This window comes from Podospora pseudocomata (genome assembly GCF_035222375.1).
Source record: "Podospora pseudocomata strain CBS 415.72m chromosome 1 map unlocalized CBS415.72m_1, whole genome shotgun sequence".
In the NCBI taxonomy this organism is placed as follows: domain Eukaryota; kingdom Fungi; phylum Ascomycota; class Sordariomycetes; order Sordariales; family Podosporaceae; genus Podospora; species Podospora pseudocomata.
The window spans coordinates 518722-542826 of NW_026946363.1; the positions used below are offsets into that span (position 1 = coordinate 518722).

The 24105-nt window shown below is 51.9% G+C and overlaps 8 protein-coding genes across 8 annotated transcripts; 4 read left to right on the plus strand and 4 right to left on the minus strand.

The window, feature by feature from the left end:
* Positions 1–271: 271 nt before the first annotated feature.
* Positions 272–1362, plus strand: QC762_104310 (uncharacterized protein; the record flags this gene model as incomplete). Its single annotated transcript, XM_062884822.1, has 3 exons — positions 272–366; positions 436–834; positions 892–1362. 3 exons carry the CDS (start codon positions 272–274, stop codon positions 1304–1306), a joined length of 909 nt encoding a protein of 302 aa, XP_062747724.1. The 3' UTR covers positions 1307–1362.
* A 425-nt stretch (positions 1363–1787) lies between these two features.
* Positions 1788–3515, minus strand: QC762_104320 (uncharacterized protein). Its single transcript, XM_062884823.1, has 2 exons — positions 2813–3515; positions 1788–2744 (listed from the first exon to the last, which is right to left on the minus strand). Exons 1-2 carry the CDS (start codon positions 3117–3119, stop codon positions 2026–2028), a joined length of 1026 nt encoding a protein of 341 aa, XP_062747725.1. The 5' UTR covers positions 3120–3515; the 3' UTR covers positions 1788–2025.
* A 668-nt stretch (positions 3516–4183) lies between these two features.
* Positions 4184–4820, plus strand: QC762_104325 (uncharacterized protein; the record flags this gene model as incomplete). Its single annotated transcript, XM_062884824.1, has 2 exons — positions 4184–4288; positions 4422–4820. 2 exons carry the CDS (start codon positions 4184–4186, stop codon positions 4818–4820), a joined length of 504 nt encoding a protein of 167 aa, XP_062747726.1.
* QC762_104330 (uncharacterized protein) lies at positions 4806–6983 on the minus strand (the record flags this gene model as incomplete). The annotated part of the gene is made up of 1 exon (XM_062884825.1): positions 4806–6983. One exon carries the CDS (start codon positions 6981–6983, stop codon positions 4806–4808), a length of 2178 nt encoding a protein of 725 aa, XP_062747727.1.
* Positions 6984–7940: 957 nt separating this feature from the next.
* Positions 7941–8438, plus strand: QC762_104335 (uncharacterized protein; the record flags this gene model as incomplete). Its single annotated transcript, XM_062884826.1, has 3 exons — positions 7941–7974; positions 8033–8126; positions 8223–8438. The coding sequence occupies 3 exons, from the start codon at positions 7941–7943 to the stop codon at positions 8329–8331; spliced, it is 237 nt and encodes a 78-aa protein (XP_062747728.1). The 3' UTR covers positions 8332–8438.
* Positions 8439–8540: 102 nt separating this feature from the next.
* Positions 8541–10271, minus strand: rrg1 (Protein-lysine N-methyltransferase rrg1). The gene is made up of 3 exons (XM_062884827.1): positions 9475–10271; positions 8981–9417; positions 8541–8921 (listed from the first exon to the last, which is right to left on the minus strand). Exons 1-3 carry the CDS (start codon positions 9773–9775, stop codon positions 8625–8627), a joined length of 1035 nt encoding a protein of 344 aa, XP_062747729.1. The 5' UTR covers positions 9776–10271; the 3' UTR covers positions 8541–8624.
* A 3720-nt stretch (positions 10272–13991) lies between these two features.
* On the minus strand, positions 13992–14301 carry QC762_104350 (uncharacterized protein; the record flags this gene model as incomplete). Its single annotated transcript, XM_062884828.1, has 3 exons — positions 13992–14102; positions 14163–14216; positions 14239–14301. 3 exons carry the CDS (start codon positions 14299–14301, stop codon positions 13992–13994), a joined length of 228 nt encoding a protein of 75 aa, XP_062747730.1.
* Positions 14302–19747: 5446 nt separating this feature from the next.
* On the plus strand, positions 19748–23681 carry QC762_104360 (uncharacterized protein). The gene is made up of 3 exons (XM_062884829.1): positions 19748–20890; positions 21034–21329; positions 21387–23681. The coding sequence occupies exons 1-3, from the start codon at positions 20720–20722 to the stop codon at positions 23194–23196; spliced, it is 2277 nt and encodes a 758-aa protein (XP_062747731.1). The 5' UTR covers positions 19748–20719; the 3' UTR covers positions 23197–23681.
* Positions 23682–24105: the final 424 nt, after the last annotated feature.

Below are 24105 nucleotides of genomic sequence, written 5' to 3' on the forward strand. Positions count from 1 at the left end.
GTCCAGATGTATAGAGCTGTGTTGAGCCTCCAACAAGGGCAGTGGACGACCTGTCTCTATCACTTGATGTTGTCTACCAGTTGTTCTCTTCTTGTAATGTTTCCACGGAATCAGGATGCAGGGGCGGAGATGTGTTTCCACTTTTAGAGAGTATTTGATGTAACCGAAGGAACTTTGGAGTTGGTCTGCTCGATGATTTTCCAGTATCATTGAGGTGAAGGTTCGGGCTACGGGAGCGGCTCGGCCATGCATAAGGTAACAGTCTGCCTTCATGCATCTGGAGAGGAAGGAGTGTACCGAGGATTCCGACAACTTCATCAGAACCATCACAAGCTCCAAAGGTCGACTTATCACGGGCAGGGATGCGTGAGACGATTGTGTCGAGCATTCACCTATCTAGTATTGTCCGTTTTCATCTTGTTCTCTCTGAATCAGACGCTTCGCCATCCGTGGAACTGAGCAGGCAGCTGATTTCAGAGTAACAGGTCACTGCACCTATGCAATACCTGGCTACTGCGACGATCCGGTCCCAGCTGGTCTCGAAAAGGTCAGTGATGGACGATGGGCATACCGGTGCCCTCACGCATGGAGGTTTCTGCTTGGGGAAGAATGCGAAGATAATTGCAGCATGCTTCTCTTCGTGGACGACGCGAGAAGCCACGAGATATCCAGTCTTCCGCAGGCTCTCCAATATTGGCCTGAACAGTGGAGGAGGGAGCAAAACTGGCGCTACGCGGCCGAAATGATGCAGCAGGAAAGTTCTTCTAAGGAGCCTGAGACAGCTGATAGCCTCGCGGGGAGTCTGTCCATGGTATCTACTCAACATGGTTGGGGGTACGTTGTTGTCATAACAAAGCCAGAATTCTTCTTGCTTGCTAACTTCGAATCTAGCGACTTTGGAAGCCGGAGTTCCGGGAAGAGAAACTATTCTGCTCTTCTGACACCAGTCTCAACCGTGCCATCCACAGTCAAGGACGATTTGAGGAACAGTTCACGTCAGAAGCAGCAGCCCAGTCCGGCCAGATCTCGCGATGAACTTGACAGCGTCATGCGAATGGCGACGGGAGCTCGTGCAAGGAGAGCAAAGGCAGAAGATGAGGGAGCCGAAGCTAGAAAGGAGATGAATGAAGCTCGACAGAAGATGGAGGAAGCCGAGAACAAAATCCAGCAAGCTGGCCTGGAAGCTAAGAAAGCTGACGAGGAGGAAATCACGGCGCTGAAGAGAGTGACTGAGCTGGCATTGGCGCGGATTGGTTTGATGGAAGAGCGGGTAAATCCAAAGAAGGAACAAGACTCGGGATGGTGATTGAACTTGGTAGCCTCACCCCTAGGGATTCTTCTCTGGGATGATGGGCGGCGAGTTGCTCCGTGGCCGATGAGGATTCCCTGCTCTATTACCACCTAGATTTAGATGACATGGAAAGTCTGTACTATGAAAAAAGGTTACTCAATAACTTTCTCATTTGTCGACGATTGTCACATTCGTAGATGTACCTTAGTTACCCAAGATTGCCACCGAGAGGAACCCTAACCCCGAACCTGCCGCAATTCCTATGGGATTGGCGATATCCAGGTACGTGATGGACACTGTCTGATGGCATGACATATAGTTTCCTCAGATCTTTTTTCAGATGAATCTCAACTCATCATCTTATGTTTCTGTTCTGAGGCCACCTGGAATTTGTTGCGACCCACAACCACTTACACTGGCTGGTCAAATTCCAGATTCGGTGACGGATCCACCGACTTCGGGAAGTTGTGGAACCCCCTTTTCTTGGTATCTGCCAAGATATTTGTAAACAAGCGCAAGAGGGGAATAGGGGCTTCAGAGACTCGTGCAGGCTGTGGCATATCTGTTGGGGTCCAGTAGCTGTTGTAGTAAACTGAATTAAAACAGACCAAGTATCACAGATTGTGTATTGTCATTACTATGAATTTCTACACCATAGATGTCAAAATGTTCACCCTGAAGCTGTTGCCATAGCAACCATTGTTCCTCTTTGCGAAACCCCCTTTTCGCATATCTTAACTAGGTCTCTGAGCAAAAGAATATCCCTCTGGCAAAGGCCCTGCGTAGAGCTCACCCGCGCTTCGATCGGAGGGGAGCTCCTTGACTGAGTTTGTCTCGGGTGTGTGTGAATGCTGAGAGGAGTGGTAGAAGCCATATGGAGGGCTGTAATGTGGTGTGTTTCCGGGTGCTTGGTTTCCTGCTACTGCTTGCTCGAGTAATTTTTGGCTTTTGTTCAGCCTCCAGAGGAGGTAGACTACTGCTGCGATGAGGGCTGCGCCGAGTATGGCGCCTATGGCTATTCCGGCTGTTGTTGCTGGGGGGAGGAGTCCTGGTTGTTGTTGTTGTTGTTGAGGTTGGGGTTGGGATTGTGGTTGATTGCCGGGTGGGGATGAAGTTGACTCTGGGGTGGTTGTAGATGAAGCGGGCTCTGTGGTGGTTATGGATCGGGATGCTGTCATGGCTGTGCTTTCTGTCGAAGTTGAAGTCAGAGGGGCGGTTGACAATGAGGAAGTCGACGTTTTGGTTGAGGATGAAGAGGTCGAGGGCTGGAGCTGGAAAGAGATGTACCGAAAAGACTTGGAGTTCCAAGTCGCTGTCGTGACTGGCCGGGCGGGAGGTGCTTCGAACAAGGCCGATTCGTCACTGCAGCAGATACGGTCGAGGAAGCAGCAGTGCGTGGTGCTGCTGTCGTTTCCGTTGAGGCAAGGTGTCACGACGATCCCTTGGCGTAGTACTGAGAAGGGAATATGGAGATTAGCTTCTGTTCACCGCAATGCTGTTAACCTGATCGACTGTGCTTACCAGTACAGAAATTGGGACATTCTGGTGACAACCAGTTCTTGTCTGTACAAGAGCCACGGCTCATTCTCCCATCTATCCCCATACATAGCTTGTTTGATAGGCATCCGCCGCCTGATGAAAAGCGACCGCAGCAGACACTGACTTCGGCGTCTGGGTCGCAAGGAGCATCATCTAGTGATTCCCCGCCACCGGGGTAGTAACACTTGTTTACAGCCGTGCATCTATCAATACAATAAAGAAAGAATAGGGTAAACTGTAGGTTTCGTCTCTTCATCATGGTAAGACCAATGGCCAGTTCCGCCAACATCTGACGCAACCAGAGGAAAAGAAAAAAACCAAGGAAAAGACAGCTGGAATGGACATGCCATACTAGGGTTCTATTATACCGTGAAAGCTTGTCTATCTCCTCGTGTGGTCGTATGGAGCGGTCCGAAGCTGGGCCTCGACCTTGCAGCCTTATGCGGGCTTCATTTGCCCCTGAACGGCCCCCAACCAACCGCGCGCGTGCGTTATCGAATGATGATACAAAAGATGAGAGACGCTCCGGAAGATCTGTAACAGAATTGCTGTGCCTCCATTTTATGGCCAATGAGGTCGTTTGTGTTCAACATGTAAGCGGAACTGGCGGTTGTAGGTTACACTCGAGTCGCCTTCGTGGTGGCTCAACAAGGAGAACGACAGCCCTGATGATGGGCTGAAAAATAGTCGCACTGGATTACTCTGGAAGCAAAAAAAAGAGAAAATACTTTTAAACTTTCGGTTGGACTGCTGTCTCGTGCCCGGGGTTGTCTCTGCTGAAACCATGTTGAAGGCTCTTTAGATACAAGCCGTCAGCTCCACTTACCCTGGTGCTCGCCACAGGTGTGATCCCGCCAAAATGATTAACCTCAGACACTATCTGGATTCTATGGCTGTTTGGGCTTTGAAGCCTCCCTGTCCAACACTTTTGTAAGTGGGGCGAATGTGTTTGATACCAAAGTCTTTTGCTCTGCTGAACGTAAGTGAGGGCGGATGTCTTTGGCACGACATGAAAAGTAGGCAATATTCTGGAATCCGGCATGCAAATTTCTCGGTCCTGGTTATTTGAGATAGATCAATTTGCAAACAGTTCTCTACCTAGCGTGCACTCGGGCTATGACAAGGGAAATTCCATCAGTAGTAGAAGTTGCTGGCCATGTGGTCAGTACTTCAAGAGACAGTAAGGTCAAGCCAGTTCAAAGGCCAATCGAACATCCACATAGCGGTCAGGCCGGGTTACGGTACGGTAAAAAGTGGTGACATACAGAAGTGACCGGGAATTGAAATTCACTCGTTGTGACTAGTTTACTGTTTTGGCTCGCATTACTGTGTGGAAGCGTAGGCTGCCTCTTCATGGGTAAGGGTTTCTCAAACCGAGATCCCCCTCTTCCCTCCAAGCTACTCATAAAAAAAAAACGGTTCACACAACAGTCCATCAATCAGCTCCGTAGCAGACAAGTAAGCAAAACTCCAAGCAAATCTCCCAATTTACTTGCAATGCTCTTCTTCAATCACCAAGAATATGTGCTTCAACTTCTTTTGTCCGCGTCATGTTCCTAGGGGCTTCTTTCTAACAGATCTATTCTGATAGTTCCCCTCCTCGCGTCGCCCATGCACCTCTCGGTCTCGCGTGCCTTGTCCTCTGAGGCCAGTCTTGATCTCTTCCAACTCCTGCCTCCCACCTCCCATCAACCTCGACCTCCAGCCATCAGCTTCGTCCATCGACTACCCAACCGCCTCGAAACCAACCACCCTGCATCGGCCACCATCCCCGCCCAAGCTCCCCCGATGTCACAAACTCGCCTCCAGATCCAGAGCATCGCCACAGCTGCAATGTCCGTTCCCCTGGTCTGAATGCTTCCGCATTTCGACTAGGTACCGTCTGTGTACTGCTCCGGGACGTCGGGAACAGCCTTTGCCCCGACGTCCCAGAGTAAGGAAACGAGGTCGTAGGAGCTTCCAAGTGGAACTGGGGTCAGCCTGGGTCTGAGTTGCTTTGACCCAGATTGGTGCCACCTAGGTCTGAGATGCTCTGATCCAGATCGGTGCCACCTAGGTCTGAGGTGCTTGGACTTGGTGTGGTGCCATCTAGGAATGACAGTCTCTGCCGCATCTCCTCCACTGACTCTCCTTCCCGAATTATATCCGTTTCCGGAATCCAGTCTTCGACTGAGGAATTAAATTCGTCATTGGGACCGGCGCCTTGCTGGGGTGCTTCCAAACTGGCCTCTTGCTCCCCAGGTTGGTCGCCTTGCCAGTTGTACGGTGGAATCCGATCTTGCTGGCGAGGAATTTCTCGCCAAGGCGGAGGAGATACATCAGGAAGAGCACGGCGGTCAGAATATACGGGATATTTTTCTCTCCTTCCGAAAACATCGACTTGTGCTCTTACATCAGGTCCAGGGGCTTGATACGGCAGGTCCCGATTGCCATGCTGTTGGTAACTTCGGACTGGGAGCTGGACGTGGTTTTGAGGAGCCTGGCGTGGGTCAAAGAAGATATCTGCAGGTGGCTGGTATGACTGTTGGGTTCCCTCTACCGCTGGCTGTGCTGGAAGATGTGGTGGAGGCTGGGAGTGGGAATTGTCAGACGGGATCGGTGCTGGCACCAGCTGTGCAAGTCTGTCTTGCCGGGGTGCCCCTTCAACTCGCCTGTTGTCGGAATTCGGGTTTACCTCCTGCTCCTGCGGCTGCTTTCGTTTCGGGGGACTATCCCTCTGATGGGCGCGGTTCGATTTGACTATCATCGGGCACGGCTGCAAATCCTGGTCTCTCATCGAGCTGAGCCACTCTCTGACCAGATTCTGAGTGCATGTCTCGGCAACGTCTGAGCCGCTTTGTCGCATCTTCCACTGGTCTATAGCTCCCGCTTCATTGGAATCGATATCTCCGTTCCATTTATGCCGGTGGACAAAGCCTCTCCCGCACTTATCATGGGCCGCGATGTACCAGATGCCATCCCGGTCTACGCCTTTGGCTTCGACAGGGGTGCATGCGGCGGTATAAACAAAAACCTCCAGGTCTCCTTGAAAGTCTTGCCCAGGAGTTCGACCAAAGACTGTGAGATCCGACATCAAGTTCCTTGTCAGATACCTTTGCATGTCTTGTGGTATTCCGTCTAGGCGGGGAGAGAAGTTTTGCAGGAAGAAGTGCCAGTTCTTAAGTGGAACGAGCTTTTTTCCTCTAGAGCCTTCATAGGGCATGGTGGCCTTGATCTCCTCTTGCTCTTCTGGAAAAGCGACGGCTTGCCCCTGAGATATCTGCTCTGGCGAGATGATCCCTGCGGGTATATACCCCGTGCCGGTTTGGCCCAGTGCCTGAGAGCCGAAAGCATTCTTGGCAGGCATGCCGGGAGCCTGGAAGTTTGGTGGCGGGTTTATATATTGGCCCATCGGCGCACGAGGAGAAAAGGGGTTGGTGCTCCGCCTTGAAGGCGGGCGAGGTCTCATGACATTTGGCGGCGCTGTAGAGGAGGACATGTTCCTCCCCATCGGCCCTATATGGCCTCCTCCCTGACGCCTGTCATATGCAGGATAATCTCCCACTCGGCGCCGCTTGCTGGCCCTCGGGAGCGTCTGAGAGCGTGCTGCTCCAGGTATCTGTCCGCTCGCCGGCCGCGCATAGGAGAGCGCGTAGGCGTCTGAGAGCGCCCGGTCGTCGCCTTCAGACGAAGCTCCTTGGGACACAAACGCACTGTGGCCCGCGCCCAAGCCGCCCGCGGTGTTGTTTGCAAACGCGGGATGTTCGTTTGCAGACGCGAGATGGCCGTTTCCAAACACAGGATCCCGTTGTTGTACTTGTTGCCGGGGGGCTCGCGACTGGACGAGAGGTGGGAGGCCACTGTCAAGAAAAGGAGGGTTAGTTTTGGATTGGTCGCTATTCGAAACCAAGGAGATAGGGTCATGGTGGGGAGGTTCGGGGGATGTCAATGCTGCATACTTGGTACGTCGATACTCTACATCGTTCCATTGCTTTTGATGATACGTTTTCCAGCCGGTCACTTGGCGGTCGCTGATAGGTGATGGTGGGTTGAAGTGCTGGTTGAACTCGATGGCGATGCGACTGGGCGACTCGTTTTTAGCTATCCACTCGTGAAGAAAGCTCTTCTGCTGGGAGGTGAGCGTCTTAATGTTGATACGGCTTCCGTTGGACATGTTGACTGCTTGATGTCTTGGAGGGTTTGGGCGATGGTCTGTTGTTGAGTGTTGTCGACAATGGGGCTTGATTTGGATGAAGCTTTGTGATGGAATCGGTCGAGACTAATTGGGCAGTGATGGGATCGGTTGCCTTGCTGAGCCTGATGATCTGATTGCTGGGTATTAAATGGGCTGAAAACAGGACGATGAAGAAGGAGGAAATGCCTACCCTTTTTCAGGAAGAAGTCTGAGAAGGAGAGTGCTAACAGTTGAATCGAGGCTATTTAGGGAGAGATGGGCGCCGAGAAGCTTATCCGTCTCTTCGAACGTTAGGACACGAGCGAGATCTGTGGTACACGATGGAATGAAATTCAGGTTCAACGTTTGCGAGTAGACACCTCCCAGGCTTCCTCAAAACAAAAAAAGGCTATCAAAGTGGCTGTGGGCCGGCTGGCAGAGTGAAAGTCACACTGTCCGGGGGAGGGAGGAGGGTTTCGACACTTGACTAACCGCCAAGGAAACTGGAATACCGCGGGGATGGTGATTTTAGCAGTTCGTACACCTGGAGACGAGATCTTCGGCTTTCAAGCTACGAACAGCGACTGACCGGGCGATAATGAACCGTTCTTGGGCATTTACGTCGATTGTTGGCGAGGCACTTGGCACAGAGCCCCTGCGATCTCGAGCCAGACTCTCCTACGAACCACCAGCAGAGGCCGATATGCTCTGCAGTTTGACAGATGGAATGGGGTCAGAAGGTGGCTTGACAGAAAATGGATACGAAAGGCTCCATGAAACCCGCGCCTGGCACATCGCACAACGAGTTTGGGTGAGTTACGAAATCGCTCTGAAAACGATATACCAACTCACGGTGCCGCATTTCTCGCAAAAACTGCGTGGTACGCTCTGCGGTACTGGGAAAGGTGATATTTCTTCAGGAACAGCCTGGTATGCTCCGTGGTTCCGGGGAAGATCATGGTATATGACATTGCCCACCGCAAGGAACCAAGTCAGTCAAACGAACAGAACGACTTTTTCCAGCTCCAGGTGCTGAGTTGAGACTATAGGAGTCAAATCTCGCATGTTAAAGGCCAGAGAAAAGCATGGAGAGGGAAACGAGTGCTGGTTAGGAAAGATCCACCACGAGAGCTGGTCACCTTTGTGCGTTACATGTTTAGCTTCGTCTGTGGCAATGTTGTCCGCGGGACGTTTTTTTGGGGCGTCTTTCTGACACTTTTTGTGCTGACTGATAATTCGAGGACAAAAGAAAAAACCGCAGGAAACCCTGGGCACGCAAGATACAACGCTTCAGCAGTGGCCCTGCCCACTGCACCAAAACAAAAAACTAAGCTTGGGTGCCGGCTGATTTCCTGGGTTGGAATCAATTCTTGATGATTCATATTGACCGTCTATTTCTACTGCTCTTTATAGCGCTATCGTATAATTCGAGTTGAAAAGAAGAAAAAAACCACAGGAAACCTTGGGCACGCAAGATACGCTTCAGCGGTGGCGCTGCCCACTGTACCAAAACCAAAAAGAAGAAAAAAACTAAGCTTGGAGCTAGCGCTATCGGCTGTACATAAAATTAAAACCCTTGATCGTCATGTGTTGTGATAATAATCAATGTAAATAAAAAGAAAGTGGGCGAGTTATTGTGGTTTAAGAACTTCTCCCCAAAATTCCCCACCAGAAGCCAACTTGCTGTGAGTCGTCGTTGTTCCCATCGCCCCAGTCGTCCTCACCATCTACAATATTCTCATGGAGACAAATCAACGGATTGCTATGTCTGCCGAGCTCGGCCCTCAACGTCCTGCAAAGACCTTTGGTGATCTCGTCTCTTTGCGGCACCATAACCAGTACACGAGCATCTGGATTGAGAGCAAGCTGCTCGTCTATGGCACTGGCCAGCAGAGTGGGGTGATCATCGTCGTATAATGGGTCAGCAACGATGATGAGCTACGGATGGTCAGCTTGGGAAGTTCGAAGATAAAAAACAGCAAATGTACAAAACATACCTCGAACCGTTCTCCTGATCGAAACCTCGGGTCGACCTCTTCTTCGCTGCCACCCCACGTCAAAGGAGCAGCCTCAACTCTGCCTCCACGTTCTTCTACGAGAGCGCGGTTGAGTGAAGCATTATGCTCGAGGTTGGACATGATTTCGGGGAGATCGGTAAGGTAGACGGTTTTCCTCCAGATAGACGCTGCGGCTAAGCCGAGTAAGCCAGTTCCAGACCCAAGCTCGAGAACCTCCTCTGTCTTTTGAGAAGAGCGAACCAAATGTGCCAGAGGGCCAGAGGCGAACTCGTGAAGTCTCTGGGCTAGTGCGTACGACGAGCCCCATGTCTTTAAGCCGAGAGAGTCTCCCGTTAGTGGCGGTTCTCTGATAGTGAGGCTGAATGAACCATAATCGGGGTTCTCAAAGGGCCAGCTCCTAATGATCTCGCCCATAGCTAAATGCCGTGTTTAGCTTTTCACCCGTTGTATATCAGACGAGTGTCGTGACCAACCTGTTCGCCCGCAGCGTTCTGACATGCGCTTGCTGGCTTCTTCCCAAATCACCTCCCTCTCATCGTCGTCCCCCAGCCATGAAAGCCCACTCTTGATGATCGAAGACAGAAAAGCAATAGCCTCCTTGCGCTCATGAGCAGTCTGAACAGCGGCCTGTTGTTTGATGATCTCTGATCGAGAGACCTTTGCTCCCCAAACAGGCGGCTCGACCCTAAGTTTTTCTAGAGCCTTCAAAATGACTGAATAAGCAGGCTTCTGCCACAGATGTGGGAGATCTTCGTCTTCTTCGATGCCGCGCATTTTAGCAGTGGGGTGTTGATAAGGGGGCGAGGAGAGTCAAGTAGGAGGCTACCCGAAAGGGAAAAAAGAGAGAGGCGAGAAAACAAAAAACGGCGCAAACCAACCAGGACGAACAAGACGACCCAACAGCGACAAAAAGTAAAGAAGAAAAGCCAGAAGAAGGAGCCTTTTCACAAACTCTCAAGGCTTCATGCTCACAGTCGATCAGCTCAGATGCTTAAGGGACCTTCCCTGCAGTGGAGTCTCACCCAGAAAAGGAAGACCCATCTTCCGCCCCCTCGGCGGTGAGCCGTTCCGTCTGGGAAACCATCGTAGACCCGCTTTCGATCTGGGGTTTGGTGCACCCCATGGCTCACGTTTCTGATGACGAAACCTGGACAGTTTGCCCGCCCTCAAACAGTCACCCGTAAGCCGGACACATCAGCGGCGTGGTTTTGGCAGCGGCCAAACCAACGCCACACACTGGAAGAAAGCTGATGCCTGGGTCCCAATGTCCGGAAGCTACCAAACGGTGAAGTCCGAACAAGAGAAGTTTGATATGTGGGGGTCACGATCAAGCTTTCTCCCACAGAAGAATTCTTCATTTCCATTGGCTCATCAATTCTGCCGCCCCACAGAGCCTCAAAATCAAGCCCCCACAACAGTTTCTCTCTCGCAGAGGGCCATCAAAACGATTTCTTGTCGAAGTCCCCCTCTTCCTCTTCTTTCTTCTTCTTCTTCGTGAACCATCCCCCCTTCACCCCCCTCTCCTCTCCCACGCTGCGTTTCTATGCAACAAACCGAAGGCTTCTCTTGTCCTCGGACAGAGCTACTTTCACCACCCTTTTCTTTGCATATGAGAAATTCGGAGAAACAGCTTCATCTTTGGCCCGTCCATTTTCACTTCTTTGGAGAGATGACCGTGGTCAGCGGGCCCTGCCGGTGACGGCCTGCCTCGACGCTCGAGGTTGTAACTGGCATCAGAAAAGCAGGGCTCTTTTTGTGATAAAAAATGTTCCCTCTGGAAAGGCCGTTACGAAAGCTTGTGTTGTTGTGACACTTTAGTGCCATACGCGGCGTGCGGACTTCTTTTTCCTTGAAAAGGGAGGGACGTATCCTTCGATCCCGATTACTCTGGCGGGGGAGGGGGGTTTGAAAAGGGGGGCGGTTCACCATCCTTTTCAGGTGAGTTGTATTGGGATTGGGAGGGATGGGATACTACCAACGATTTTGTATATGCTTCAAGACGAGCGAAAGCTAGATTGGGCAAGGCTGGGGGCGGGTAACGGACGATTCGCAAGCCACTGGACGACAAGAGAAAGTGGCTTGGACTGTTCCGTCAAGGATACGAACACCAACTGCGGCCGCCAGATGAGACCTGGGCTCCCTGAGACCAAGCGCAATTCTTCAGCACAAAACTGGCCGAACCCCGAACAGTTTGCAACGACCAGAAGGTCGGCCTTTGGGGCCAGGAGGCGTTGTCCTCTTCTGGGACGAGATCATCCCAGTTACTATATTTCCAACCTGCTGGTAGACCGGACAGCTGTTTTGATGCTCGACCAGCATGGACGTCGGAAGTAAAGTCAAACGCGTTATCTAGGGGCTGCGAAGTCGCCAATGGTTCACAGGAGCTCATATTCACGCTCATGGCTTCCGCTGTCGGCTGATCCATCAACTATGTAGGCCTGTTGGATATCAGGCAGTGGAGCGGTCATGAGCGCATGGGTTTGATCAAGTAGTGTGGTGTTGGCTAAAGTTCCTGAAACGTTATATTCATCAGGTCTTCAGCAATATTACAAGAAATTCACTGCGTCTGTCGCTCCCCTTTTGTTGCGACATCCACCGCCTTCTTTTGTGCTGTGATTTCGCTGAAGTCGGTGGTGGTCGTTTGGCAACAAGTAAACGTATTACGAGCCCCCCGAGCTTTGAGAGAACTCGGTACTTATGTTCCATGGTATCTAGACAAGTAGCATCCGCCTCTACACTCAAAGAGTCACGAGGTAGCGCGATCAACCCAATCTATAAGCAAGAAAGCCATGGGCACGTTGCGTCTGATACTTGCGAGTCGGCTCGAGAACTGATCATCATCTTGGAAAATGCTTCCCGCCTGGCATATGCCATCTTATGGCCAAGTATTTCACAACGCTGGAAGCAACTGTGGCATTTCATGGCCACAAAACCTCATTCTGAATCACGCTTCTAGCAAACCATCATTGTCTTGGTTGCCGACCTTCTATTTTACCTTTCTTTGTCTTGCCACGGCCAGTAAACCCTAACCCAGCAAACCACAACCATGGCCTCCTGTTAGCATTTACCCCTGAATCGAGTCAACTTCACCTCTCCACTCCCCTGTTGTCCAGTCAACAGTCACCACCATCTCTTATCTCACCCACACGGTCCTCAGACCATGACGATGTGGAGTCGTCCGTGGAGTCGTGGATTTTCCTTGCTCACAGCCAGTTGCCTGCCGGGACCATCTTCACATGCTTCTCGTTCTCCTTTTTCTTTCACACGTCTCACCGTTCCTTTCTCATCTTATCAGACGGCTCCATCTCTTGATCCCACGTGTCTTTCGTCATTGAAACTTTCTAAGGGTTCCCTTGAGGTGTGTTGCCCGGCTTAGGTTGTGTTTGGCGTTGGGGGGTGGTGAGGGGTCCACTGATAGGAGCAAAAAAAAAAAAAAAACATGGAGACACAATTCTGCAAGAACGAACGTTCGGGACAAGGATGGGATGGGCTGTCTATCTTTCTGTACTTTTGAATTTACGCTTTATCTTTCATTGTAAACCGCAAGCAAGGGAAAGAAGCATGCCGGCGAGTGATGCCGTAACGAGGCCCCCGGTTTCGGCCGAGGTTTTCGGGGAACGAGGGACGGAAGGGGGTTTGGAATATCGTCATTGGGGAGGGGGATTGTGAAAATAGTTTTTTGTTGGGCTGAGTGGGTTTGCCTCCGGACACAATGACTCTGGTGGCCGCATAATTCATGGCCTGATACTTGTTCCTTTTCGGACGGGCAGTAACGGGAGTGATGATGTTTTGATGTCTTGGTTCATGTTGCACAAGATCCGCTCGGCCTTTTTATCTTACTTTCTCTTCTGGACGGAGTAGCAAATACTGTAGATCTCAAAACAGTGACCAAAAAAAACAATCTTGAAGGAACTGGTACCTGAATTCCGAAAGTTCGGGGTTTTCTCAAAGTTCAAATTTCGGGTTGTCCGGGCTATTCCAGATCGGATCCGGAGAGCATAAAGGGTTCGAATAGACCCGGGAACTAAACTCTCGCAGCGGCGTGTTTGCCCATCTATCCGAAGACACCGCCTGGAAGATGCTCGGGATGGACAGACGGGGTCCGGTCCGCGTTGAAGAACAAAGCTCAGGGCCTAGTTCACCGACTTTGGGGCTGGATTCGAAGACGGTGGATTCCGGGGTCTTCAATCTTGAGCAGCGGGAGTAGGTATGTGAAGAGTGAGCGTTCGCTGTGTTTCTCGTCAACCTCATCAGTCGCTTAGAGCAATTGTTGATAACTGTCTTCAACAGAGAAACATCATCCGTCATCCCATCGGATCAAGCACCCTTCCTCACTTCACCCCCAATAAATCACAGTGGCTGTGAAAAAGTCACGCCGAATCCCCCAGAAGCTCACAAACAAACCCACGCATTGGGAAACCTTTTTCTCATTGGCCCATCTCCCCATTTCAACCAACCGGTCGACCTTCGAAGGTGGCCGGCCGGTCAGTTCGGTCAGCCAAGGCTGCGATGCCATGCACGACGACTGATGAAAGTATGAGTGAAGTGGGGTCATCATCATGTGCCCAAGCGTCCGTGTGTGAGTGCGGTATGACTTGAAATATTTCGTTTTTTCCCCGCAATTGTGTATTCCAGTCACACATACCATTGCTAGACAGTGTGCCATAGTATAATGACCGATCCAGATTGAGACCTTCACCAAGAAAATGAACGGATGGACCATAAAGCCGAGGATCTTGTCGTCGGAATTCAGGTAACGCACCACCACTAACTGATGTAATCCCCTCTCTATATACGGGACGGATCCAGCCATCCGATTCCGACGGAGGGACAAGCGAAGCTGCACCGGGAAAAAGACAGCAAACACCAAAACCGGCCCCAGTTCTTCCGCCAGTGCAGCAGCAAGCCAAATATATTTTTATCAATATACCGTATATGAATATGTGGGGCGTTTGTTTTGCAGCGAAAGCAGTCGACACGATGATGCTGCTTACATCTTTTCTTCTCTGTTTCGATTAGGCTTGCCTCTGATGGAGAGAGCGTGTGGCAGAGAAAGAAGGGACAACTCCCAATACGAAGAGACATTGCAGCTGGGCGTCTTCTACAAAAAGGGGAGGTGAGTAAGTACCCTTCAACCCTTTCGATTGTAGGACGAACATGCCTGTTCCTGACACAATGACCGACACAGTTCGGTCGGTTCGGTCGGGTCAGGTCCCCCCCCCGCCATAGTCAGGTACAAAACAGAGATAGGCAGCTCGATCTCTGATGACAAAGATAGCACCGAAAAGGTCCTTCATCATCGCCCCCTCATCTCATGCTGTTGCCGTAAAGCCGAAAGATGACAACCTACCCATTTATACACACTCTGCTCACCAAAGCAGCTCTCAGAATAAAAAGCCACTTACTCGTTTCTGTGTTAAGAAAACGGCCACCCGGGGAACCACGCGGTTCTGTCGCATCGCTAGAATATCACATAGATTAATACTTCTCCTTTCTTAAGAAGAAATATCTGGGGTAAAAAAGTCCCAGGAGAGAGGGGGGGGGGGAAACCAGCTCGCTCGGCGTAGACGGACCTGAAAACCAAAAAGAAATCCCCACTTTTTGGCCTCGCCCACCGCCGTCGTAGTGTGTTACGCTGCATAGTGCTGTATATGTAATGTCACCTCAACGACGTGAGTGGCTGGCTAGTCGAACCTGAATTGGATTGCTTGGCTGCTGCTCTACTGCGGGTGAAGAAGCTGAGACGAAAGCGAGCTGGAGGTAACGATCCTCTGGGAATGCAATATGGAGAATTGTAAAAGTTACCAGCTGTTGTTGTTGTTGTTGTTGATGATGAAGAAACCCCAATGGGTGACAAAACGGTCTGTTTGGCGGGGTCGAAACAGCATCATCATCCCATCTGCCACACTCACGTTGATTTGTCTGGTTCCTGACAACCCAAAAATCGGGGTCTCGTTGAAGAACAACGAACCAAACTGACCAAAAAAAAAAAAACCAATCACAAATTCACGGCAAGAGAGCCGGAACCTGCTGACCTGAACTTGACCGAAAATCCTCTGGCCTTATGCACAACCATCCACCACACACCCCCGCCATTTGTTTCCCGTAAAGGAATGGAGAATACCAATATTCAGTGCTGGCTTCCGCAACCCCACCCATCTTTTCTCCCCCCCAAGAATAGCGGGGAAGCGGATGATGATGATGATGAGTGAGAGAAAGGGTTCAGGTAAGCAGCCGTTCAATCCGTCACCAACCAGCCATCAAAGCACACGTCCCCTATCCCACGTTTCCTCCCACCCCGCTCAGGCCATTGTGTGTGTGTGGGTGTGTGTGTGTGTGTGTGTGCGAGGCCGACGACTAAAAACATCTCGTTCGAGCGGGGGGTGGAAATGCTCAAGAGAGCAATTGCTCTTTCTTGTAAAACAACACTTTTTTTGAGTTGTCTACCAATCCATACTGGCACAACTTCGATCTTCAAATGCAACCAATGCACAGAGGGACCCAGTCTGTCAAAAATGAGGGGCAGACAGATGGATAACAACCACCACCACAACCACACATTATCCACCCATCCACACCATACAATCGGGCATGGTTGGGAAGCGAACCAGGTGTCCCCCGTTTCCCGAATGTTGTTTTGCAATCCAGGCTACCTCTCTCTGCCTTTTACATTTGCAGGTGCATACATAAGCCCAGCGTCTACCTAGTACATAAAATGGGGGGGGGGTTGAAGAATGGCGTTATTGTACCGCACGTCTACAAAGTGGGAACGTCTCGACGTTATCCACCACCACAACCAGCACACTCAAGCCGACGACCCGACCCAAAACGAACCATTGGCATAGGTAGGTAGGTGGAAAGAAAAGAAAAGATGGCAGGTTGTGGGGGACAAAAGGTACTTCAATGTATCTCTGTGTAGACAGTGCCGCCCCCCAGAATGCTCCTCCTCTTCTCCACCTTTCCCTCTTGATAACGCTTGTCGTCGTGTTGGGCTTTTTACTCAGTCGCAGTCCCATCACGCCCCCAATGCTTCACCGTACAGTAATAAGTCGGTGCCTGGTATTGTTACTCTGTGTATGTAATCAATTTGTGCCTATTGCATCAAACGCAGAACGCATGTGCCGCATCTCGCGTATGTCAAATCGTGGCTGCTGCTGCTGCTGCTGCTGCTGCTTGCTGATATCTACATCTCGTTTACAAAGCTGTTTTATCATCAAGAAATAATCTTCAGTGAGATCGACCCCCAACCCACACACCCAAGCCAATGTCAATGATCTTCACCACCTCGTGGCTTCGAAATAGCTCATCCGTCCGTACCTTGGACCCATAAGGCTGGATAGGAATAGCGGGGTGGGGGGATCCTGCTAGGAGCCAGTCCTACCAACCACGTGCCGTTGCTGATTTGTTGACTCGATGTCTGAGCCAGAGAAGAATATGGACTAATCCAGAGATGGGATTTCTGTGATGGGAGGAATGTCTGTTGCTGCAGACAGACAGCTCAGTAAAAATAAGCATGCAGTCGGGCCTTTACCTCAAGTCGGAGGAACAGGTTCAACAAGAGATAAGCCGGCCAATCCTATTGTGGTTTGATGACCGCCACCGCCAGTTTGGTTCTGAGCAGATGCGTATCGTTAATGACGCTGTGCTACCCCAATCTGGGCTATTTCAGCCAGTTGTGTGCTTCTCTGAGGTGTGTGTGGACGCTATGAGGTACCGTCTGCCATCCTCGTCCCGGCCGGAGGTACCGTGTTGAGGGAGGGATGTGCCGTTGGAAAGCGTCTGCGAGGAAAGCCCTAAGCTGCTGAAAAGATGTGGCAGAATTGGATCCTTCTTCCTGTCTCTTCAGAGACAGGAAGGTGGGTTCCAGCCTGGGACTCGGCCCAGGCTATCCGGGTCTCGGCTCGGAGGACCCAGAGACAGTACCAGGTAGTGTTCTTCCCTCCGCTCCGTCACGGCCGTTGAATGATCTGTTGAAAACCAGGCCGGATCATCGACCGAGCCAAGGTCTGCCAGTTTCGTGTGTTCTGGTTCAAAGCAAACAAAAAAGAAACGGCGGGCATTCGTTCGTCTGCAGATGTTGCAATCCGGAGTGTTCCAGCAGGCTGGGTCAACTTGGGAACAGCCGCAGCGCATAGCTACCCAACCAATGTGCGTGATCTTACAACGCCCATTATTCCTGCCAAGGCATGGAGAGAACTTCGGCGGCCTGGCCGATGACGCCCAGACTAACGCAGTGTAATCTTCCAGCAAGGCGCGCCAACCGCCGATTATGCGTTAGACGGTGCTTGATGACTGACAATGGGCAAAACATTGCAGATATGTGACTGGCAGGAGGCTGACGGGCACCATTCCCAGCCCGAAATCAAGGCTGGGAAATATGGACATATTCGTTGCCTACCTTAGCACCCTGTCGAACGGAGCTGACAGGGCTGAAACCGTGCTGGCTCTACGATCGCAGCGACGATCTCGATAAGGTTTGGCTGGCAGATAGATGAGAACTGGTGACGCTTGAGGTGGTCAACGAGACGGCCAACAACGAGTGAGTACTTTGGTTAGTGATATAATAGCATACTCATCATAGTGTCAAAGCGAGGCATGAGGCTACGGCCGCCAAAGTCGCCCAAACACAGCTGTTGCTGGAATCTCAAACGGCGAGGGGAATTGAACCAGGGCAAGAAACAACAGGGCGGAATGTTTCAGTCGTCCATTGGTCCATACTGTCAATTTGAGGCCACTGACGGCGAGCTGGTTGGCAGCTGCCAGGGCAAGACGAACAAGATGGAAATGAAGGAAGGCTACACTCCCAACCAAGACTTCCAAAAGGTGCCCAACTGTGCAATTAGTGTTACAAACATTCAAGTAACAAGGTGAAATCTCCATGAGTCGCATATTCGGTGTTGTTGGCGCATCTATGGCCGCTCTCGCAGGCTCGGGCACTTGGCTCAACGGAGGAAACAGTTTGGCCCCCGAGCCAGCCCGTGGCCAGCTGACGGAGCACGGAATACCTTACCCTATTGTACTTCGTACATACAAATCTGTCCAACAAGAGAGCCACACGAAAATCAACAACGCACCTCAGCAACGGGGAAGGCCATTGCGTGCAGGTGAGCTGAGTGAATTCCGTGCATCAGAAGTGGGCTTGGGGAATATCCCGCAGATTGGGCGTGTAATTGGCTTGTACAGGCATTTCCATATCCATACAGACAGGCAGTTGAACATTACACTCTCCCCTGCTCGCCCAGGCGGCCCTGTTGTTCCCAGCCAGGCCCGGTGAATCATCTTCATTGCAGGGCACGGCTGGGAGCGAGATGTTACTGCACTGCTATGTCATCTCTTGCAAGAAGCCTGCCTTGCAGCCTAGAGTTTTGAGCAAACTGAGGATCTCATGGGCGGGGGGTTACTCAGAGCACCACGCGGAGCCCAACCTGGAACTGCCATCCATCTGCTGCACAACATGCACCGCAGCGATGCCGGGTCTGCTTACAACGATTCGCATATTCTGTCTGTTCGGATGGACGAGGTGATGGGACTTGGCATGGCACTCTTCGACGGCGCAACAACCGCCCTGAAGAAGCCGCAAGCGAGGGAGGTTGAGTGAGTGTGGGCCTCCGCTTCTTCCCTATGGCTTGTCGCCGCGGGTATTGATGAGCGAAGCTGTAGCGGAATTGCACTTGAAGATGCATAACACAGGAGAGCCTATCAGCGGTCTTGTGATGGTATATACCCAACGATGATGGCACAGTAAGATAATTGGGCGTTGAGTCTCTCATGATTGCAATTGTACATTTGCCCAACTCCCTCCATGAATGGCTTCCGGTTTGGTTGGCGTTGCCTTGGAGATATCGGGGCAGGAGGGCCGATGCGGGAGAATCAAAAGTGGGCAAAGACCGGACCCACCTTCCCTCCAGAGACACAGGCACTAGTCCAGCTAAAGAGAAAGTGTGGAGGGTCATGCTCAACTCAGGGTCCCAAGGTGTCGTCGATTCGTCAGCGAATACCTCACGGAATCGCTCAGAGTTGGCAAGAGACCTTTTTGGGAGGGGGAAAGAAGAAAGAAAAGAACAAAAGAAGGAGAAATCGAAACGGCTCGGCAGTGCTGGGTCCCCAACACAATGGATGATGGCTGGCTGCCCGTCAACCACTCAACCTCTCTGGTTTGGCTTGTCTCCGGAAGAAAAGCAGCCAAACCCCGGGCTCTCTAGCAACTCCAAACTCCAAACTCCAAACCTGGGACCTGGACAGACGGCCCTTGCAATTCACCCGGAATGCTCCTTTGAATTGTCAAAAAGAGACAGACAATTCCCAACCTGATCAACGGGCACTGCTTTCCACTTCCACTTCCACTTCCACATGGTGGCAATTTGATTATGTAACCCCCGCTGTCCAGAGGCCCGTCTTTTCAGGTCCAGTTAGTAGAATTTGCGTAGTGTTCGTACAGGATGCAGCTGCGAGGAAATCCGCTGAAGACTCGCTGATGACATGACGGTCGGTACGGAATACGGTAAGGATGTAAATCAGTAGGGTGCGACATGCAGGCTTGCTGCTCACCCGCGATCCCTGTCCCCTGTCGGGCACGAGAAGCGACCTGGTGTGGTTGTGTACCTGGCGGTACCGCCACGCTTCGGCCCACTCACCGGCCCCAGCTTTTCTGAGCCTGTGACTGGTCCCCAGCCTGCGCGATCCACTTGTCGGACCAGACGGTGGAACAAAGATCTGGCGGGCAGTGGGCGACACTGGTGGGTTTTGGCTAGTGCCCCAAGCTGGGAGCCAATGTAGCCCAGGTACCTTCAGACAGTGCCAAAGTACCAGAGGTACCGGCCGTCCACTTGTGTGTAACCCACTCACTCCGCCCTCCCTCCTTCACCTGCTGCTACCCTCGGTGCCTCTCTTGCTGCGTCTTCTTGCCCTCTTGCTCCTTGTGCTTCCGCAACTCTCGATCCCCAAGGCACCACCACAGAAGCCTTCGTCTGTTGGGAATCTCTCTCGTTTTCTTGACCCTGCCGTAGCCCGCCCGTGCTGCCCTCGCCTTGCTTCTGCCTTCGAACGCTTCGCTTCTGTCTCCAGCCAGAGATCCCTTTTGCGGAACGACGACCGGCTGATCGACCGATTCCATCGAATGACAGCCTCCCAACACACGAATCTCTCCGCTTTCCGCTTCACAGCTCGGTGAATTGAGCGTGCCGCCGATTCGAGATTTGGATTCTGGCAACAAAACAAGTTGGAAACACTGAGCAAGACGGCGAGGAGGTCTTTCTACCCTCTTCCTAGCCCGACCGCTCGTCGCGAAAACAAGGGGTTCAACTCGAGCTTTCTTGGGTAACCGGGAACCATCCATCGCTTGCCTCAGCTTCTTCGTCATATGTCTTGAACGTGATTCTTCACCTGAGTTTGGACAAACTTGGCTTTGCATTGTTGCACACTGGATTCGCAACACACTTCTTTGCTCAACGGGTCTCTTAAAGGCCCTAGGGGGTTTTGCTTCTTTTGAACACCCACCTTTTTACCATACACGCAATACGCTTTGAATAGTTACACCTCATCATCCTGGCCGACGAAACGCGCAGTCGACCGAACCCCCTTTCTCGCTCGCAATCTCGGCAGAGCATAATATAGACACGGGTACACACAACGGACAGCAACGGATAGGGGACAGGAACGAGGAATACACTGGGAACCGTGGGGAGGAGTGGACGCTATTCGCGTGGTCGAGACAGCAAAATGGTGTTCAACGTGCCTGATGGTGGCCTGTCGTTGGATAGCTCAGCCAGGGCCATGGCTGGGCTTCCGGCGCAGGCCTTCGGAATTACATTGAGCAATAGTGTCATCGAAGACATGATTGCTTGTGTTCAAAATGGAGGGGATATTGAGCTATCGTTGGGGTCCAATCCGGTAAGTTTATGTTGTTAGCCTTGTATTTCAAGGTTGGGTTTTCCATTGTCCCTCAATCTGAATAGCTTCTCAAACTATTGTTCAACTGCACTCGGCCCTCCACAATAGCCCAATAGCAGTGTCTAACAGCTTAAACCCCATAGGCTTTTCTCTTCAGCGATCATGAAGTCAAAATTCCAAACTCTCCCGATTCTTACGATTACGATCTGTACTATTCCGACGCAGTTTCTCCAAGATCGCTCAAGAAGCTACCAAATCCTGCAATGGGTGTCTTCATGCCCCCACGGGTCTCTAGACCTGCCGCCAAGAAGCTGGCTTCGAAAGCTCCAGTCCAAAAGACAAGCTCCAGCAATACGACTCCAATTTCAAGCAACGAGGCCGACGATGCTATTGCCAACCTCAAAAGCTCACTGGCCCGGAAGGAAGCAGAGAAGAATACGTATGGACACACTACCGCCGACTACTTGGAGGGCTGTGATACTAACTTGGAAGACAGTGCTGTTGTGGTCAGTGGGTTGATGAACTCGAAAGGCAAGGTCAAACCCCCCAACCGGTTGCTCGACAACGCATCCCCCAGGTCTCTTCCGCCAAGTCCTGCGCTCAGCGGAGTTCGATCACCCTCTCTCGCACCAGGCGGCTCTGCCCTTGATCAAGTCAAGCAACATACATTCCCAATCATTCACCAGTTGGCGGTATCGGAGCAGAGCTTCGAGGACCTTTTTGCGCAGTGGAATGAGGGCAGCGAAGACGAGTTCAGAGTCGCGCTGGACAAGGTTGCCGATTTCGACAACAACATCCAGAAATGGACTCTGAGAAAGCGATACTGGAAGGAACTGGACGTCTTCGAGTACGATTATGCCAAGGAGGAAGACCGACAAACAGCCATCAACAATGCGGTGAAGCAGTTCGATCGTATGCGAGTTGGAGTTACCGACCCTATCTGGCAAAAGCTTCTACCGGTGGCGGAGCGCGGAAAGGGGATATGCCTGAGCAAACTGCAAGCCAATTTCGCCAAAGGCCCGACAGTCCCGAAACCAAAGCCGGACGGAGCCAACGGAAGCGGATCAGAGAGAGAGGATGCTGCGGTCTTGAAGAAAGGAAAAGGGGGCGAGCCCATGTCAAGATCAAGCTCCCAAGCTTCAGCTGCTGGCAAGAAGAAGCCCTCGGCATCGGAGGCCCAAGCGAAGCGTCTCACATCCACTACCAAGAAGACCGCACCCGCCAAAGCATCGACGAAAGCATCTCCGACCAAACCTCAAGCCAAGGCGGCAGCTAGCAAGGGCGGGCGCGGACCTCTTTCCGAAGAATTTGTGAAGGACTCGGACAGCGAGGAGGAGCCTTTGGCTAAATCCAAAGCTGTAGCTGCCGTCGCTCCCAGGCCAGTCAAGGCTGCTCCTGCCCCGGCCGTGAAGTCAAAGGCGGCCGCCGCTGCCAAGACGGCATCCAAGGAAACCGAGAAGGACACCATCCGAGCCGAAGTTGTCGCAAAGCCAACCAAGGCCACCAAGCCTGCGGCGAAGCGACCACGCGATGCCGACGAGGACGACAGCTCGAGCTCAGGTACGCCGCTCAGCAAGCGCGTCAAGGCTGGCAGCAAGGCACCCACCACGGGTGCCAACTCGACGAAGCCACGGACCGTTTCGGACGCCAGCCAGAACGGTCGTCCAGGCTCCTCGGCGCCCAAGGCGAAGAATACTTCGCCGACCAAGTCGTCGCCTCTGGCGACCCCACCACAGAATGCGTCCGAGGTGGAGCAGGAGCGCCTGGCTCGTGCCAGGTCCGCCGAGCGAGAAAGGGAGCGCGAGCAAGCGCAAATCCAGGCGCTGAAGAGGGACCGGGAGCGCGAGCGGGAACGTGAACGCGAACGGGTCGAGAAGGAACGGGAACGCGAGCGCAACCGCGAGAGGGCCGAAAAGGAGCGTGAGCGTGGCCGCGGCGAGAGAGCCAGAGAGCTGGGACGAGACCGGCCTCGGGCCCGCGAGCCGAGCCGGGACACCATCATCAGCAGTGCCAGCAGCAATGCTGACAGCACGATTGGCGTCCCGGTTGTTGGCAGGAAGAGGCCGGCGCCGGTGGACTCGTACTCGGAGAACCACCACCATGTGGCGAAGCGGATGCGGGTGTCGGCCGAGGTGCTGACCAAGGCGCAGGAGTTCAAGCTGGCGTACCAGCGGTACTTGCAGCTGCATGAGGAGCTCAACGGGTGGGATTCCCCGCCAGAGTCGAAACTGCACGATTTTGTCGAGATGCACGATCGGTTGCAGAGGATGAAGAGGGCTATTTATCAGGATGTTGGGGAGGGTTGAAGGATAATTTCATGACAGAGACACAGGATGTCATGTTTTGGAATGGAGTGGGGGATGATATACAAAATTTGGCGGCAGGGGAAAATGGAGTTCAAAAAAAAAAAACAAAAAAACGAGAATATCACGACTTGAAAGTGTCTTTTTGATATTTGGGTGTTTTTTTTTGTCCGTCATTTAATCAGGGATTTGGGGGGGCAGGCAGGCAGACTACAACATCGAACAACAACATCAATCATCAGTTGCATGAGATCATTTTTGGGCGTTTTTTGTTGTTTCTTTTCCGTCATGTTGCAATTTGGTTTGTTTGTTTTATTTTGGTACATTGGGTTCATTTGACTGCTGGTCACAAATATGAGAAGGGGGGGATGTGATGACTTGATGCCGGTTATGCCTTGCAGATTTGGAGGAGAGGTGGTGGATAGTAGAGGTGATTTTGATACCCCTGGGTTTTGATGGAGGAAGAGAGAAGAGAGCGGTGGGGGGAGGGGGGAAACTGTAGTTGAAGTTGTTGAACAGATTAAAATCAAATTTTAAGGATTTTGACAAATATGGCTGTTGCTTGTGATGAATCAAGTGGTGTTTACCGAGGCTGAGAAGGAGCGAGGTATGTGATCCCCTTTCTGCAACAACAGCTTACGTTCCAACTTTTATTTTCTAGGCCAACTTGATCTAAGCTTGGAACTTGAGAGGAAATGGATTCAAGTAGGGCTGTCTGTCCTTGAAGAATTCAATCAAGGGCTGAAGAAGGGCATGAATGAAAAAGGGCTAAAGTGCTTGCATACACACCTAGAGGCTCCCAGCTCCCAATAAAAAGGGGGCACGTGCCTCCCTTTCTTTTCTCGCCTTTCACCCACCCATCGAGTTGATTCTCGTACCTTGCATCCACTGGCTCGTCCCTGACATTTCTGT